The sequence below is a fragment of the Bos indicus x Bos taurus genome, unplaced genomic scaffold (genome assembly GCF_003369695.1).
Source record: "Bos indicus x Bos taurus breed Angus x Brahman F1 hybrid unplaced genomic scaffold, Bos_hybrid_MaternalHap_v2.0 tig00003426_arrow_arrow_obj, whole genome shotgun sequence".
NCBI classification, from domain to species: domain Eukaryota; kingdom Metazoa; phylum Chordata; class Mammalia; order Artiodactyla; family Bovidae; genus Bos; species Bos indicus x Bos taurus.
The window spans coordinates 28,931-44,650 of NW_020867666.1; the positions used below are offsets into that span (position 1 = coordinate 28,931).

At 41.6% G+C, this 15,720-nt stretch overlaps 1 protein-coding gene and 1 pseudogene across 1 annotated transcript in view; one reads left to right on the plus strand and one right to left on the minus strand.

Moving 5' to 3' along the window:
* Window positions 1–12,017, minus strand: part of LOC113889019 (multidrug resistance-associated protein 4-like) — a gene marked incomplete at its 3' end in the record, with an annotated part of 36,595 nt that extends 24,578 nt beyond the window's left edge. The window contains exons 1-3 of the mRNA XM_027535908.1: window positions 11,988–12,017; window positions 4,297–4,386; window positions 1,686–1,877 (exon numbers count right to left, since the gene is read on the minus strand). Coding sequence (XP_027391709.1) covers window positions 1,686–1,877; window positions 4,297–4,386; window positions 11,988–12,017 — 312 coding nt within the window. The remainder of the gene's footprint in view (window positions 1–1,685; window positions 1,878–4,296; window positions 4,387–11,987) is intronic.
* On the plus strand, window positions 2,193–2,722 carry LOC113889020 (annotated as a pseudogene).
* Window positions 12,018–15,720: the final 3,703 nt, after the last annotated feature.

Below are 15,720 nucleotides of genomic sequence, written 5' to 3' on the forward strand. Positions count from 1 at the left end.
TGTCCAAGTTGGCAGGAATGTGTAAATATTAGATGAAAGTACAAACTTACAGGCATCCAAGAGGGATTTGTAAGGTCAAGCAATCTATGTGGGAAAACATCAAACTAGAATTTATCAGCATAATACCTTAATGTAATGCCTAAAATTTTTTTTAAATCCTTAAAAGCTTTTTATAAAACAAAAAATTTAAAGTTTTTAAAAGTGGTTAAAGATAATAGACAGTCAAATGTTACATACTATATTGCTTATGGTAACAGAATATGTTTACTGTTGATTTATGTGGCATCTGGTCCCATTACTTCCCAGCAAATAGGTGAGTAAAAGGTGGAAACAGTGTACAAATTTTATTTTCTTGAGCTCAAAAATCACTGCAGATGAAAAAAAGAAAAATCACTGCAGATGGTGACTGAAGCCATGAAATTAAAAGATGCTTGCTTTTTTGGAAGAAAAGCTATGACCAACCTAGACAGCATATTAAAAAACAGAGACATCACTTTGCTGACAAGGGTCCATATAGTCAAAGCTATGGTTTTTTCCAGTAGTCGTGTATGAATGTGAGAGTTGGAGCATAAAGAAGGCTGAGTGCCAAAGAATTGATACTTTTGAATTATGGTTCTAGAGAAGTCTCTTGAGAGTCCCTTGGACTGCAAGGAGATTAAACCAGTCAATCCTAAAGGATCAGATCAGATCAGATCAGTCGCTCAGTCGTGTCCGACTCTTTGCAACCCCATGAATCGCAGCACGCCAGGCCTCCCTGTCCATCACCAACTCCTGGAGTTCACCCAGACTCACGTCCATCAAGCCAGTGATGCCATCCAGCCATCTCATCCTCTGTCGTCCCCTTCTCCTCTTGCCTCAAATCCCTCCCAGCATCAGAGTCTTTTCCAATGAGTCAGCTCTTCGCATGAGGTGGCCAAAGTACTGGAGTTTCAGCTTTAGCATTGGAAAGACTGATGCTAAAGCTGAAGCTCCAATAATTTGGCCACTTGTACAAACTGCCAACTCATTGGAAAAGACCTTGACACTGGAAAAGACTGAGGGCAGGAGGAGAAGAGGACGACAGAGAATGAGATGGTTGGATGGCCTCACCGACTTGGTGGACATGAGTTTGAGCAACTTCTAGGAGATGGTGAAGGACAGGGAAGCCTGGAGTGCTGTACTCCACGGGGTCAAAAACAGCTGGACAGGACTTAGTGACTGAACAACAATGTCTACAGATGAACTAACCTGAGGTCTAGTATCTGCTTTGGAATACCAGGGGATGGCACGGGGTGTTGGGTGGAGGGGTGGCATAGGGCAAGGGTAAAGACCCAGCAAGACTGGCCACCAGCTGACCTGGTGACCAGGTTCAGCTGACCCAGCTGAACCTGGAGGTAGGAACATGAGGGTTCATTACACAGTGCTCTCTATTCTTACAAATTTTTGTTAATTGTCCATTAAAAAAAGAATCTAAAAGTGAATGAAACCACTAAATGAAACAAAGGCATTCTGTGACCATCATTATCACACCAGAATTAAAACAACAACGCATATGACTGCATACTTAAGCAGAAGTCCAGCTTAAAGCAACAAATAAAAGACCTTTCAAAATCAAATAAAAAGAACTTTCAACAAATCTTAGAGCTTAAACCAATATTATCATTATTTGAAATTTGAGTACATGCAACTCAAGAGTCATTACTTACCTCTTCCAAAGCACAAGCCCTTATTACTTTTTCGTATCGGTCTTTTTCATATTTCTTCCCAAATAAAATGTTACTCCTCACAGTTCCTGGAAACACCCAGGGCTGCTGAGAAACATATGCGATCCTCCCGTGCACGCTGACCTTCCCCTGTCTGGGGGGCAGCTCCCCCAGCACAGCACGTAATAGTGAGGACTGAAACAGAAGGCAACACACACGTATGAACAGGCAGCACTCAAGATGGAACATGCCCCACAGCACAGCGGCCCCCACCCTGGTGCTTGATCAATGATATCAGAACAGGATAAAGTACAGCTCTGGAAGTTGCAGGAAAAAGTGGAAAACAGCACTATTGGTCAATGTAGACTAAAGATTGGTAAGGAATGTTAATACTGTAACAATCCACTCTGCCAGAGTTTCCCCCAAATGAAGTGCTCTACTCAGCAAAGACTAAGAATGTTTAACATCTTTCACTAGCAGAGCAGACCAGCATGATGTGTACTTTCTGTATCTGATGTTTAATGCAGTTGTTCTTGCATCTGGGTATCTTTTACTTGACAAATACTTTTTCTTAAAAAGCAGTGTGGGGAGGAGAGGAGCAAGGAACCATGGCTGCTATGGTAGCTCTTTGCAGTGGGCTAGGGAAGAGAAAGTTGACACGTTTTACAACAGCTGTTGTCTGCCTCATAAATCCTGGGATTCATGCAGTGCTGTGGAGAAGTTGTTCACAATATAAACAGGTAACCAGCAACAGGGACCTGCCTATCCCAATGGAAAATCCTTATAAGGAGCCTCTGAAAAAATGTATCTTGTATGAAAAATGTGTAGATCATAAGAATCTACAGCTTTTATTCTAGTTTATTTCTCCATTTACTGGATGCATTTATGGAAGGCATATAACAGGTCTTTGTGGGAACAAACAAAAAGAAATCACAAAAGCAATTAAGAGAGCTCAAATTTCGGGGTTTATGCCAATTACATACAAGGATCCTGCCTATCTCAAAGACCCTAAAGTTTGTAACATCAAATATAGGGAGTAAATTATATAAAGTTATCATCAATAAACGTAATTTGCAACAAGAAAAAAGTTATGTGGGGATTTCCCTGGTGGTCCAGTGATTAAGAATCCGCCTTCCAGGATGGGCGGAAGGCACAGTTTGGGAGTTCAGGTGGACAGGTACACACTGCTGTATTTGAAATGGATCACCAGCAGGGACCTACTCTATCGCTAATGGAACTCTATTCAATGTTACATGGCAGTCTGGATGGGAGGGGAGTTTGGGGAAGAATGGATACATGTATATGCATGGCTGACATACACCCTTCACTGTTCACCTGAAACTATCAGAACATTGTTAACTGGCTACAACCCAGTATAAAATAAAAAGTTAAAAAAATAATAACTACATTCAGAATATAAACACTGAAAAAAAAAAAAGAAGAAGAAGAATCCACCTTCCAATGACAGAGGCTCTGGTCAGATCCCTGGTCCCCTGGTCAGGGAACTAAGATCCCACATGCCCCAGGGAAACTCAGCCCACATGCCACAATTAGAGACCCCATGCACTGCAACCAAGACCCAATGCAACCAAGTAAATTTTAAAATATATTTTTTAAAAAAACTTAAAGCTTTGTGTGAAGAATATATCCAAAGATTATTATTTAAAAGAACTCTGAGCTAGTTGTATTTGAACAATAGAAGTCCATCATGCCCAGGGAGCTCAAATCCTGTGCTCTGCAACAACCTAGGGTGGTAGGACAGGGTGAGAGGTGGGAAAGAGATTCAAGAGAGAGGAAACATCTGTATACCTATGGCTGTTGATTCATGTTGATGTATGGCAGAAACCAACACAATATTGTAAAGCGATTATTCTCCAATTAAAAACAATAAACATTTTAAAAGCCCTTCATGGAGGAAATCATCACCCTCTCCTGTACACATCCCACATTTAGGTTCCTATATTTTGTCATACAAAACACAGAACACTAAGTGTAACTACACATGCCCTTCAAATCTCCTGTAACACACAGAAATGACATATCCGTGTCCACACCATCAGAGTACTCACCACACTGGGCTGAAATAACCTGCCTGTGTATCTGTCTTGCCCTGGAACTTGGTTGCCTCTGAAAGGCAGAGTTGGGATCTTGCTCAAGTCTGTACCTTTATCTCCAGCAAGTGGCTGCACCTTCACTACATGTGCACTGATGGGACCAAGTCAAGTCACATGAGGAAATGCTCAGAGCTTCCCAGAAGAGCTTTTACCACCTCCAGAATTCCTGGAGAGGTCACCGTGACAAAAAGAAGCCCCCATTGTCTCTATCCAACCTGAACAGCTGTCACATAAATAATCTCCTTCACTGAGACGTCCAAATTCCTGACACCAGTTCCCAACTGTGCAACATGAAGCACCAATAAGGAAAATACAGTGTGCATTTATCCAGGTTTATGTGGCCATGAAACCTTCTCACAAAACTAATATTGCATGGAACACACCTAGAGAAACACCATTCTAGATACAGCCAATTCAAACTGTGTCACACTCAGCTCCAGGTTCCACTCTTGAGAATTTAACAGGGGCTGTGGTGTTGCATCAAGGGCATCACAACTTACCTTTCCTGCTCCCACGGGTCCAACCACAGCTAACAGTTCACCGGGTCTGACAGTAAAGGAAAGGCCTCGTAGAGTTGGGGTTTCTGATTCCTGCAAATTAAAGTTTATAAAAATGTACCCATTTCAATAAAGTAACACATACCTTACTTTAGAAAACAGAGAAAATAATGTAATAGTTATTGATATGCTAACATTAACCAACATTTTTCTCCTTCCTGTTTCAATATACTATGCCCAAGAGGCCTTTTCATCCAATCCTATCTCTTTAGGGTGTTGGAGAAATTTTAGCTGCCTTTAGGAAGGCTCCTTCTTTTACCAGATTTCCGGACACAGCTCTAGACACCCACAGATTTTAAATAGCAGAGATGACAAAGCACCTGCCTGAAATGCAAACTGAAGGATGCACACTAGTTTATTAAAATAATGTACTTAATACAATATTCAGTGTGGGAGGTTTTTAATCATGTGGCTCAGATTGTAAAGAATCTGCCTGCAATGTAGGAGATCTGGATTCGATCCCTGGGTCAGTAAGATCCCCTGGAGAAGAGAACGGAAACCTATTCCAGTATTCTTGCCTGGAGAATATCAGGGACAGAGGAGCCTGGCGGGCTATAGTCGGTGGGGTCGCAAAAAGTTGGACACAACTGAAAGGCTAACACTTTCACTTCCTTTTCAAGTTTTCATCATGACCCTTGGTTTTAACTGTCTATCTCATTAATCCACAAGGTGGCAGCATAAGTACCTGGTGTGCCTAGCCCTTCAATAAATAATTTGAAATCTCCACAATCCATTTTCATTAGATATAGAATGAATCTCAGTAATGCTCAGCAAGCAAAGGGGCACTTTATATGAAGAAGTCACTCTCTTGGTAAATTAATTCTTATAAGTAACAGTCAAAGCTCTCATTTAATGAGAGCTCTAATGTAGCACCACCAACAACAAAAATTGGGGAATAAAGAAATTAATTATGACATTATGGGATAAAGTGATAAAGCCTCAGTTTCCTACGTCTTACATGCATTACCTGTCCTGGCTAAATAGGAGCAATAAAGTACTTGTACTATAAGAAAAACATAAAACATGAAGGTATACTCGTTCCAATGTGAGGGAGAAGAACAAAGTACTCATCAAGCCAATCACAGGTTGTATTCCTGGTAGACTTAAGGGTGTGTGTGTGTGTGTACATATTCAAAGTGTTAATAAAATTGCCTTTAACTGCTGTGTCAAGAAAAAAAAATAGTGGTTACACCTGATTAAGTAAAATGCCCTAAAGACTAAAAGCACAGAGTCTGGATTAAAAATCTGGATAATCTTCAAACTGAAAATATTTTCTGGAAAGAACTGAACTGATTATACAACATTCACATACTAAAATAATGACAATGATTTTTCATTACTAAAAAAATAGCTTCGGATTTCGGGAATGACAAATTATCAACAAGAAGCTAGATTTTAATACAGGAGAAATATTTTTTAAGCTTTTTAAGCTTCTCCACTCCTTTCTTCCTGCCTGACGCTTGGGATTCCTATTTTACTACTTTTCACTCAGTTATGACTACAAAATAGTGAACCATCTACAAACATCAGCTTCCTATTGCAGCCCATCAGTCTGTCATTTCAAGCGAAATGCCAGGCTGGATGAAGCACAAACTGGAATCAAGACTGCCGGGAAAAATATCAATAACCTCAGATATGCAGATGACACCACCCTTATGGCAGAAAGTGAAGAGGAATTAAAAGGCCTCTTGATGAAAGTGAAAGAGGAGAGTGGAAAAAGCTGGCTTAAAACTCAACATTCAGAAAACTAAGATCATGGCATCTGGCCCCATCACTTCATGGGAAATAGATGGAGAAACAATGGAAACAGTGACAGACTTTATTTTTGGAGCTCCAAAATCACTGCAGATGGTGACTGCAGCCATGAAATTAAAAGATGCTTGCTCCTTTGAAGAAAAGCTATGACCAACCTACACAGCATATTAAAAATCAGAGACATTATTTTACCAACAAAGGTCCATCTAGTCAAAGCTATGATTTTTCCAGGAGTCATGTATGGATGTGAGAGTTGGACTACAAAGAAAGCTGAGCGCCAAAGAATTGATGCTTTTGAACTGTGGAGTTGGAGAAGACTCTTGAGAGTCCCTTGGACAGCACGGAGATCCAACCAGTCCATCCTAAAGGAAATCAGCCCTGAATATTCACTGGAAGGAGTGATGCTGAAGCTGAAACTCCAATAGTTTGGCCACCTGATGCAAAGAAATGAATCATTTGAAAAGACCCTGATGCTGGGAAAGATTGAAGGTGGGAGGAGAAGGGGGATAACAGAGGATGAGATGGTTGGATGGCATCACTGACTCGATAGACATGAGGTTGAGTAAGCTCTGGAAGTTGGTGATGGACAGGGAAGCCTGGTGTGCTGCAGTCCATGGGGTCGCAAAGAGCTGGACACAACTGAGCGACTCAACTGAATTGAACCATCTGTCAGGGCCAGACAGGGTTCCCTCCCTGTTCAGGCTTCAGGATCCGGCACTGCTCCGCGGTGACCAGAAGGGGGCAGCACTCAACAGTCGTTGGCTGCTGGGTACCCTCCCCCACTGGTTATCCAGGTTGGGGGACACTGACTCAAGGATTATCATCTGAACCTGGACTCTGTGCAGACGCAATTCGAAATCCCGGTCCCATGAGATCCGCAGGCTCCCACAGGACCATTTTTCTTATTTTGGCTGCTCTGAGTCTTTGTGGCAGTGTGTGGGCTTAATTACTCCATAGCACGTGAGATCTTAGTTCTTCACCGGGGGTGGAACCCACATCCCCTGCACTGGAAGGTGGATTCTTAACCACTGGGCCACGAGAGAAGTCCTGGGACCATTTATTTAAAGCATAAAGATTGAGATCAAGTTCCATCATTCCATGAATGAGACCTGGGTCCCTGAGACCTGCCCCCACCTGCCCAACTGGCTGTCTAGGGGAACAGGTTACAGAGCTCACATCTGTCTCCTGCCTCCCAGCCCAGCAGGGGCTTCATTCAGACTCAGCTTCTCTCCAAAACCCCAATGTCTTCCCCTTCCCCTCTGAGGGCTCTCTCACCCATGACCTAACCTGACAGCCCTAATTACTAATGACCCCAGCAAGGGGCACAGTCCTTCCATAGGCAAGGCCAGGGCAACAGAACAGGGTGTTCTGGACTACAGTGCAATTTACACAGAAGTCTGTGACCATGTTATTAAGCTCTTAAAAGAACAAGATAGTTCATTTTAAAATGCTGCATAGTTTGACACAAAAGCAATTCAGTGGATACCTGCACACACTGTGGGGGGAGGGTGCAGGGGACAGAAGGACAGACAGCGTTGGGCACCCCAGGTCCACTTGAACTTCTGCATGGAGGACGCGATGTCCAGGCTCTCCCACCCGTTGCCCTGGGCTGCAGGCTGCCTGGCCACACCTGTGTGATGACCGGCTCAGGGCACCCCCCTGGCCCTGACGTGACTACAGCCCGGCTTTACTGAGCATCACCACGAGAGCCCCAGTACCGCCACTCCTCAGAGGCACCTCTTCAGCACCAGAAATCTGGGAAACCACAACAGCTGTGTTTCCTGTTTTGATGCTAAGGTTGCTAATACTAACTTCTTTGGGAAAAATGAAAGGTAAAAGCTACTGTTCAGATAACTCAACATTAGTGACTGCCAGGTGCTGAATTCTGTTCTGTGCCCACTGCCAAGCATCGCCAACCAATTCTAAAACCACAACTCTGCCTTCCCTTCCTCAGCTCCCACCACAGCGACCACGTCAAGTACAACTAACGCCACTGTAACTCTGACCTCCCAACCTGTGCCAAAGTCTGCCTTTGACACATCCAGTTTCTTTGGAGGAAATGGCTTCATCTTGGGTGTGCAGGGTGTCATTTTCTTTCTCTATAAATTCTACAGATCTAAAAAACAAAACTACTACACTGTGAAAACAGACCTGCTAAATTAACAAGGACTGGTGTGTAACTAACTGAAACAATATTTTATTTCAATATGTCCCATGTGGAAGATGTTATTCTACTACCCTTAATTGTTCCCATATGAGCATCACCCTTGAAGAAGAATCAGTTAAATCACTTTGTTCAAGGGAATATTTAAAACATTCTTCATGAATCCTTGTGTCTTCTTTTACCTTAAATGACTGTTGCTGTGGTACTGGTTCTCTCTTCTTGACGTGTCAGCTGTGACTCTGTAAGCGATGGAAAACACTGTCCTGTGCAAACAACCTCATGACTCTCTTGACAGTTTAAATGTTGTCATTTTAAAGCCTGAAAGCTGCGTTATTTTTATGTGAACTCAGGATGTAGTTTAGTGACCAGAATTCAGAAGAATATGCTGAAGCAGCATCAATCAGGTGCATTGTTGGCTATCATTTCCAAAGTGGAATAGATTTATAAATTTAGTAGCCTTAGAGCAAAATTCTGTGCTTAATAACAGTTATTCTACATAGAAACAAGAAAATAGTAAAGTATAGCAGCATATTGTTCATACTTGTAAAGCACCTTATATGTTTGAGAAATTAAAAAACAGTGCCTTAAAGACAGCCTGAAAGGTAAACTTAACCTAAAATTTTGGTGATTCGATATTTCACATTAAAGAAGGAAAAAGTTGGTCTGAGGATGTAACTGTGGATGTGGGCAGTAAAAAACCTGCTTTAAGATACTTAAGTGTTAGCATTTAATTGAAAACATCCCTATTTTATTCAAAACCCAAGTGACTTAAACGATTTTATGCAAAGTCAAAAGCCTTCATCTATTGAACCACCCAAAAGTTTTCTTATGGCTAATAAAAAGTATAAAGTTGATTTAATTTTATTTTCCTCTGTACTTTAAAAAATTATCCTAACACTGTTGTGCCTTAAAAAGATTTCCACCAAGCTTTCTTGAAAAGTAACTTCTATGAGGCAAGAAAGAAGTTGTTTTAGAATCATTTACTGTTTAATTAGACAATCATTTTAAGTTTTAACACAGTAAATGTGAGCAGTGTAATTTCAGAAAAAATTAAGTTGGTCAGATTACTGTGGATTTTTAATGATGATTGCCCTGGGTAAACAGATCATACTTTTTCTTTCTTCTCTCCCATCCTTTACCAGTTTCAATTCCTGTGATGTGATAACATGCATACTTTCATTTCTTTAGTTTCCTTATAAAGCACTAGTTTTTTCAGGTTTAGAGGGATCCCTCTTCCCTGACTTTGACACACAGGATTAGTTCAAGGGCTCAAACCATTTTAAAATGAGCTTTTGCCTCATTAAGGCTTCCAATTACTAAGGCTTTTTTTGTTTTAGTTTCTTTAATCTATAGTGGTTGAATTTAGCACTTGGGTTTTTCAATATTTTATGGTAAGAAATGACAATTGCTTTTGTCCATTTCTTAAGCCAAATTTCCTTACATTTAGATATTAAAGGTTCATAAAATGAAGATTTACTATTTCTTCATTACTTGCTGGTACAGCTAGAGTTTCTTTTTGTTGCAAATCTGTACTATCCCTAGTGTTTTCAAGGGCCTTAATTGTTTAAAATCTCTGGCTTCAGAGGTTTCTGGGGAAAGGCAGGCTTACATTTTTGTGTTTTCCGTCAGTAGTAACAGGGAGCCTGGTGGGCTGCTGTCTCTGGGGTCACACAGAGTCGGACATGACTGAAGCAACTTAAGCAGCTAGGTACCTCACAATAGTGCGATGAGTTTTAGATTTAAGTGAGTGCTATAAGATACAAGATTCAGTTGAAGAATACATAGAATTGCCCTTCTCCCAAAGTGGTAAATATTAGCTGCAATGCATCATTGTCATTTAGGTAGACAGGAACACCTTGCCACATAGTAAATGTTAACACTGTAGCTATTTCTGTGAAAATGTAGCTGATGAAGCCTCTACTGTAATTCTGAATGCTGCTCTAACAAAACCATAATATGGAAATTAGAGTGTACAAGAAAAGCCTCAAGGCCTTGCTCCTCTTCCTTTAGCAGTTTAGTACCTTGAGTTATTATAATTTGATTTTTTTTTTTATTCTAGAAGGTATATAGAAACCTTTTCAGATTTTTCACCTGATTTTTTCACATAGACTGTAGTACAACTAAAATCCTTTATTTTACCTTACAGATATCTGTTGCACAGGCAGATACTGTTGTATATAGATACTTTTATTTCAGTTCATTAAAACTACAGAACCAATCTGCATCATATATCAAACTGATTTAAAATAAATCTACAAAAAATAAATAAATGATAAAATAAATCTATGTGTTTACTGGGAAAAAAAAGAATCTGCTAATGAGTCATATAAAGGATGTGTTTAGCATTCACATACAGTAGTCTTTAAAATGGAATTTTAGTGGTGCTTTCTATAAATGCTTCAAGAGCATTATACCGAGAAACACCAAGCAGGAGATAAATCTACTATATTAAGGTAGGAGAAACCATCAGGGAAGGTCAGGCACCGTGTGTGAGTTTCATGGACAGAAGGTGCAGGGATGTGGTTTCATGTATCTGGGAACAAACCACTGTGTTGATGTGGGGAAGGCAGGTGCTGAGTCAGAAGCAGGTGAACACAATGCAGGAGGCACCAACAGAGTCACAGGACATGAAAGACGGGGTGACGTCTACCGTTAGGCCCGCTGCTCTGTGGTCCCCCACTCTGACAGCCCGGGCTCCTGGCTCTGCTCTGGAGGGTGGACCCTGTGGTGGAGGCGCCACCTCCCTGAGTCCTCCAGCGCTGGACGTGAGGGCAGCTTCCTGCCATTGCTAATCTCTGGGTTTGTCTCATGCACCACTGTTTAACCCTTTTCTAATTTTTCCTCCCTCTTTTATCACCTACGTAACTAACTCCCTGCATGGAACTCCCTCTCCCATTGTGGGATTGAGTTTTCCTGACTAATCCACACTGATGCAGGAGGGTGAGCACAGAGGACCATGAAACCTGGGGTGAGGGAGCATTTCTGTTGGTAAAGGGGCTGCACTGGGTATGCAATACTGACAGGCTTCTTGAGACCAGACCCGGTTGTTTTTTCTCTTTGCCTGCAACTAACAAATAAACCAAGTGTTGGAAAACCAAACAGCTTGTCATCATCTTGTCAACAACTCTGTCAACTTGCCATTCAAGTGCAATCCTTTAACTGGGAATCACTGGTGCTCATTATGCCCACCTGCTGTCTCCTCTGCCCCCTGGCTGCCAACAAAGTGTACAGAATCATCCAGAAGCTCAGGATGGGGAGCCCCCACCCTACCTCAGCCAAAATCCAGATCACAGCTTCACTCTATGTTTAATAATGTGGTCTGATAATCAAGGCAAAATTGTACACTAACTCCCCAAAGCCTCTTAAACAACAGTTGTGCAATTAACCCATTCCACACTGCAGCATTTTCTGTCCATTGCCTATAAATGCGAACATTACAAATGTATGTACTTTAAGTTCAAAAGGTGCTACTACTTTGAAAACTCTCTTGAAAATGAGATAGAGAGCAAGCAATAAGTTCAAAGGCTTAGGTTGATTTTATACTTAATCTCCATTAGATACAACTTTAGTCCCAATTTTGAGAATTTTTAAAACATACTTTCAGTAAATGAGCAAGTCACAGTTTACACCACACATAAAATCTAAAAATTCTCCAGTAAATCCATGTCACAGTTGCCTGTTAGAAGTCAGAATCCTGGAATGGAGGACTTGTTACCTCATCCCAAAAAGCAGTGAAATCTTGCATGTCCACATCCTTTCACCATCCGATGGCTGCTGAGGATGGAGCTCTGGTATCTCATCAAGCAATAGAAAATTCTACAGAAAACAAAACAAACAAACAAAAAAAACAGATTGTTAAACTGTGGAAGAAAGCACAAATAAAAAACAACTGCTTTTCCTGGATTTGCATAAAAACTTTGTACAATCTAAATAATGTTTTACCAACTGTACTTAAAGTATTAGTTCACATCAGAACATACTAAATAACATATGGAATAATATTTACTGTTATTACACCTCATGGTATATATTAATAAAATCATATAATAACTGCATTTGTTGCAGTTCCCAGTCATCAAGTAGTGTCTAACTCTTTGCAGCCCATGGACTGCAGCACGCCAGGCTCCCTGTCCTTTACTATCTCCAAGAGTTTGCTCAAATTCATGCTGACTGAGTCAGTGACGCTATCTAACCATCTCATCCTCTGTTGCTGCCTCCTCCTGCCTTCAATCTTCAAAAAGTATCAGGGTCTTTTCCAGTGAGTCGGCTCTAAGCATTAGGTGGCCAAGTATTGGAGCTCAGCTTCAGCATCAGCATCAGTCCTTCCACTGAGTACCTGGGATTTTGAATTTCCTTTAGGGTTGACTGGTTTGAAATCTTGCAGCCCAAGGACTCTCAAGAGTCTTCTCCAGTACCACAATTCCAAAGCATCAATTATTTGGCACTCAGTCTTCTTTATGGTCCAACTCTCACATCTGTCCATTACTATTGAAAAAATTATAGCTTTGACTATACGGACTTTCTGTCAGCAAAGTAATGTCTCTGGTTTTTAATAATGCTGTCTAGGTTTGTCACAGCTTTTCTTCCAAGGAGCAGTGTCTTTTAATTTCATGGCTGCAGTCACCATCTACAGTGATTTTAGAGCCCAAGGAAATAAAATCTGTCACTGCTTCCGTTGTTTTCCCATATGTTGCAATGAAGTTGATGGGACCAGATGTCATGAGTTTTAGTTTTCTGAATCATCAAAGGTTTTTAGTTGTCTTCACTTTCTGCCATTAAAGTGGTATCATCTGCATATCTGAGGTTATTGATATTTCTCCTGGCAATCTTGATTCCAGCTTGAGCGTCATCCAGCCTGGCATTTCACATGATATACTCTGAATATAAGTTAAAATAAGCAAGGTGACAATAAACAGTCTTGATGTGCTGTGCTGTGCTTAGTTGCTTTGGTCGTGTCCGACTCTTAGGGACCCCTATGGATTGTAGCCCTCCAGGCTCCTCTGTCCATGGCCAATTCTCCAGGCAAGAACACTGGAGTGGGTTGTCAGGCCCTTCTCCAGGGGATCTTCCCAACACAGAGATCAAACCCTGGCTTCCTGCATTGCAGGCAGATTCTTTATTGACTGAGCCTTGAGAGAAGGTGACAATATACAGCCCTTAACATACTCCTTTACCAATTGAAAACCAGTCTTTGTTCCATTCCTGTTTCCAGCAACAGTTCTAACTGTTGTTTCTTGACCTGAATACAGTTTTCTCAGGAGACAGGTAAGATGGTCTGGTATTCCCATCTCGTTCAGAATTTTCCACAGTTCATTGTGATCCACACAGTCAAAGACTTTAGTGTATTCAATGAAGGAGAAGTAGATGCTTTTCTGGAATTATCTGCTTTTCCTATGATCCAGTGGATTGTTAGCAATTTGATCTCTGGTTCCTATGCCTTTTTAAATCCATTTCATGCATGTAGAAGTTCTTAGTTCACATAATGGTGGAATTACAAATTTGAAAAGCAGAGGGCAGTTAGAGAGAGGATTAAGCAGTAATTTAAAGGGTGAAGGGATGAAAAGGCAGAGAAACAAAAGGCAGGTTCAGACACCAACAAGCAAACATTGTGGAGGAAAGAACTCATTTTGAACACCAGAGAATTAAGTGAATCTGAGGCCACTCTTCCTGTCCAAGCAGCATGGAGCTCTTCAGCAAGTTCCTCCCCTCCCAGCCCAGAGAGGAACTCTGTACCCCCGGACTGTGCAGTCACTGCCTAGTCATCGGAGTCAGCACAGGAGATGCAATCTGCTTGCTTCTCCTGCTTTTAGACATTTTAGTCACTTTGCAGGCATCACTACACAAGAGCCCTGTGCCACTGCTATCTATATATACTACTGGCCCTACATGAGAACCAGTCTTAGGATATCTGTAACACACTCTACCTAATAAAAGAGAGTACCTACAACATTCTGGGAAGTCTGCCAGCTTTGGCACTGGGAGAGTTAACTATCACCTAACTGGCACACAGTGAGACACATAAAGGAGCTATTTTAGGTAAAATCTGCCTATAACTTTAAAAAGTTATTGTCCCCAAACCTGATTCTTCGGATGCTGACAACGGCCTCTGACACCTTCTCAACAGCCATGGGGAAAGTAGAGGGTGCTCGAGAACCGCAGAGCCTCAACACAGCATCACCACCACAAACACTTGGCTGGCTGTGATCAGGTTGTCAAGGAGCTTCATTGGTGATGAAGGTGACAAAAATCATGATTTTGCTCACAGCGAAAAACGATGCCAAATTCATGCCCCTAAGGTAGGAACTTTTCAGAATCTTGGAAATTTCCTTCCTGGAAAAGAGAGAATGGAATAGGTTTTTAAAAGAAGCATCGATATCCAAGTCCACCTCGAGGGCTCCGTCCCCGACACCAGGACCACACACTTCATCACTGCTTCACTCTTCCAACTAAGCAGAGGCTTCCTGTCACCCTTTTAAACACTGTGGGTCAATCAGACTGGGTTTGAACATTCATTCAACAAGCATTCATAACCACAAGTCCTGGGTGGGGCTCCCCACTGATGACAGAAAGACACAGTCCATCCCTCCAGGAGCTCATGAACTTGTGGGGGAAGAGAATAAGACACCCCAAAATTGTGAGACACCAAGACATCAAACAGAGGCAGGCACCATGGCCCCTCTGGAAGCACATGTCCTGGCTATTGTAAATAGTGCTGCAATGAGCACTGAGGTACATGTGTCTTTTTGAATTCTGGTTTTTTTCAGGGCATATGCCCAGTAGTGGGGTGGCTGGGTCATATGTAGCCTTATTCCTAGTTTTCTAAGGAATCCCCATCCTGTTGTCCATAATAGCTGTGCCAATTTGCACTCCCACCACAGAGCAAAAGGGTATTGTTTGTAGATGTTTTCTTGATGGCCACTCCTACCAGTGTGAGGTGATACTTCATTGTAGTTTTGATTTGCATTTCTCTAATAAAGAGTGATGTTGAACATTTTTTTCATGTGTTTATTGACTGTTTGCCTCAGAAGCATATATAATTTTGCCTTTAAGAAGATCATAAATGGAACAGCAGATAAAATGACATCTCCCCTCTTTCACTTTAACCCGCCCTGCCACATGTGGAGGTGTGGATTCATAGTATTTAAGCTCATCTCATGTGAAAAGTGGTAAGACTTTTTACTTTCAGTTTGTAAACGCAGGGGGGAAAGTAAAAAATATGGTGTGATACATACAAAACTTACCTTCTCAGTCTGGTAATAAGGTCTATAAATGACTTTCCCAAGCATTCATTTTACTGTTCTGATGCCAGTTATGACTTCAGTCATGGTCCTGATCCTGTCGTCTGTGAGAGCTGCAAGTTCTTACTCCTGAGGGGACAGACGTGAGATGAGCCATAGTGACCACAGCCCCAACTTTCCTCAGCAGCAGCAGGGGGCACAGGGAGGGAC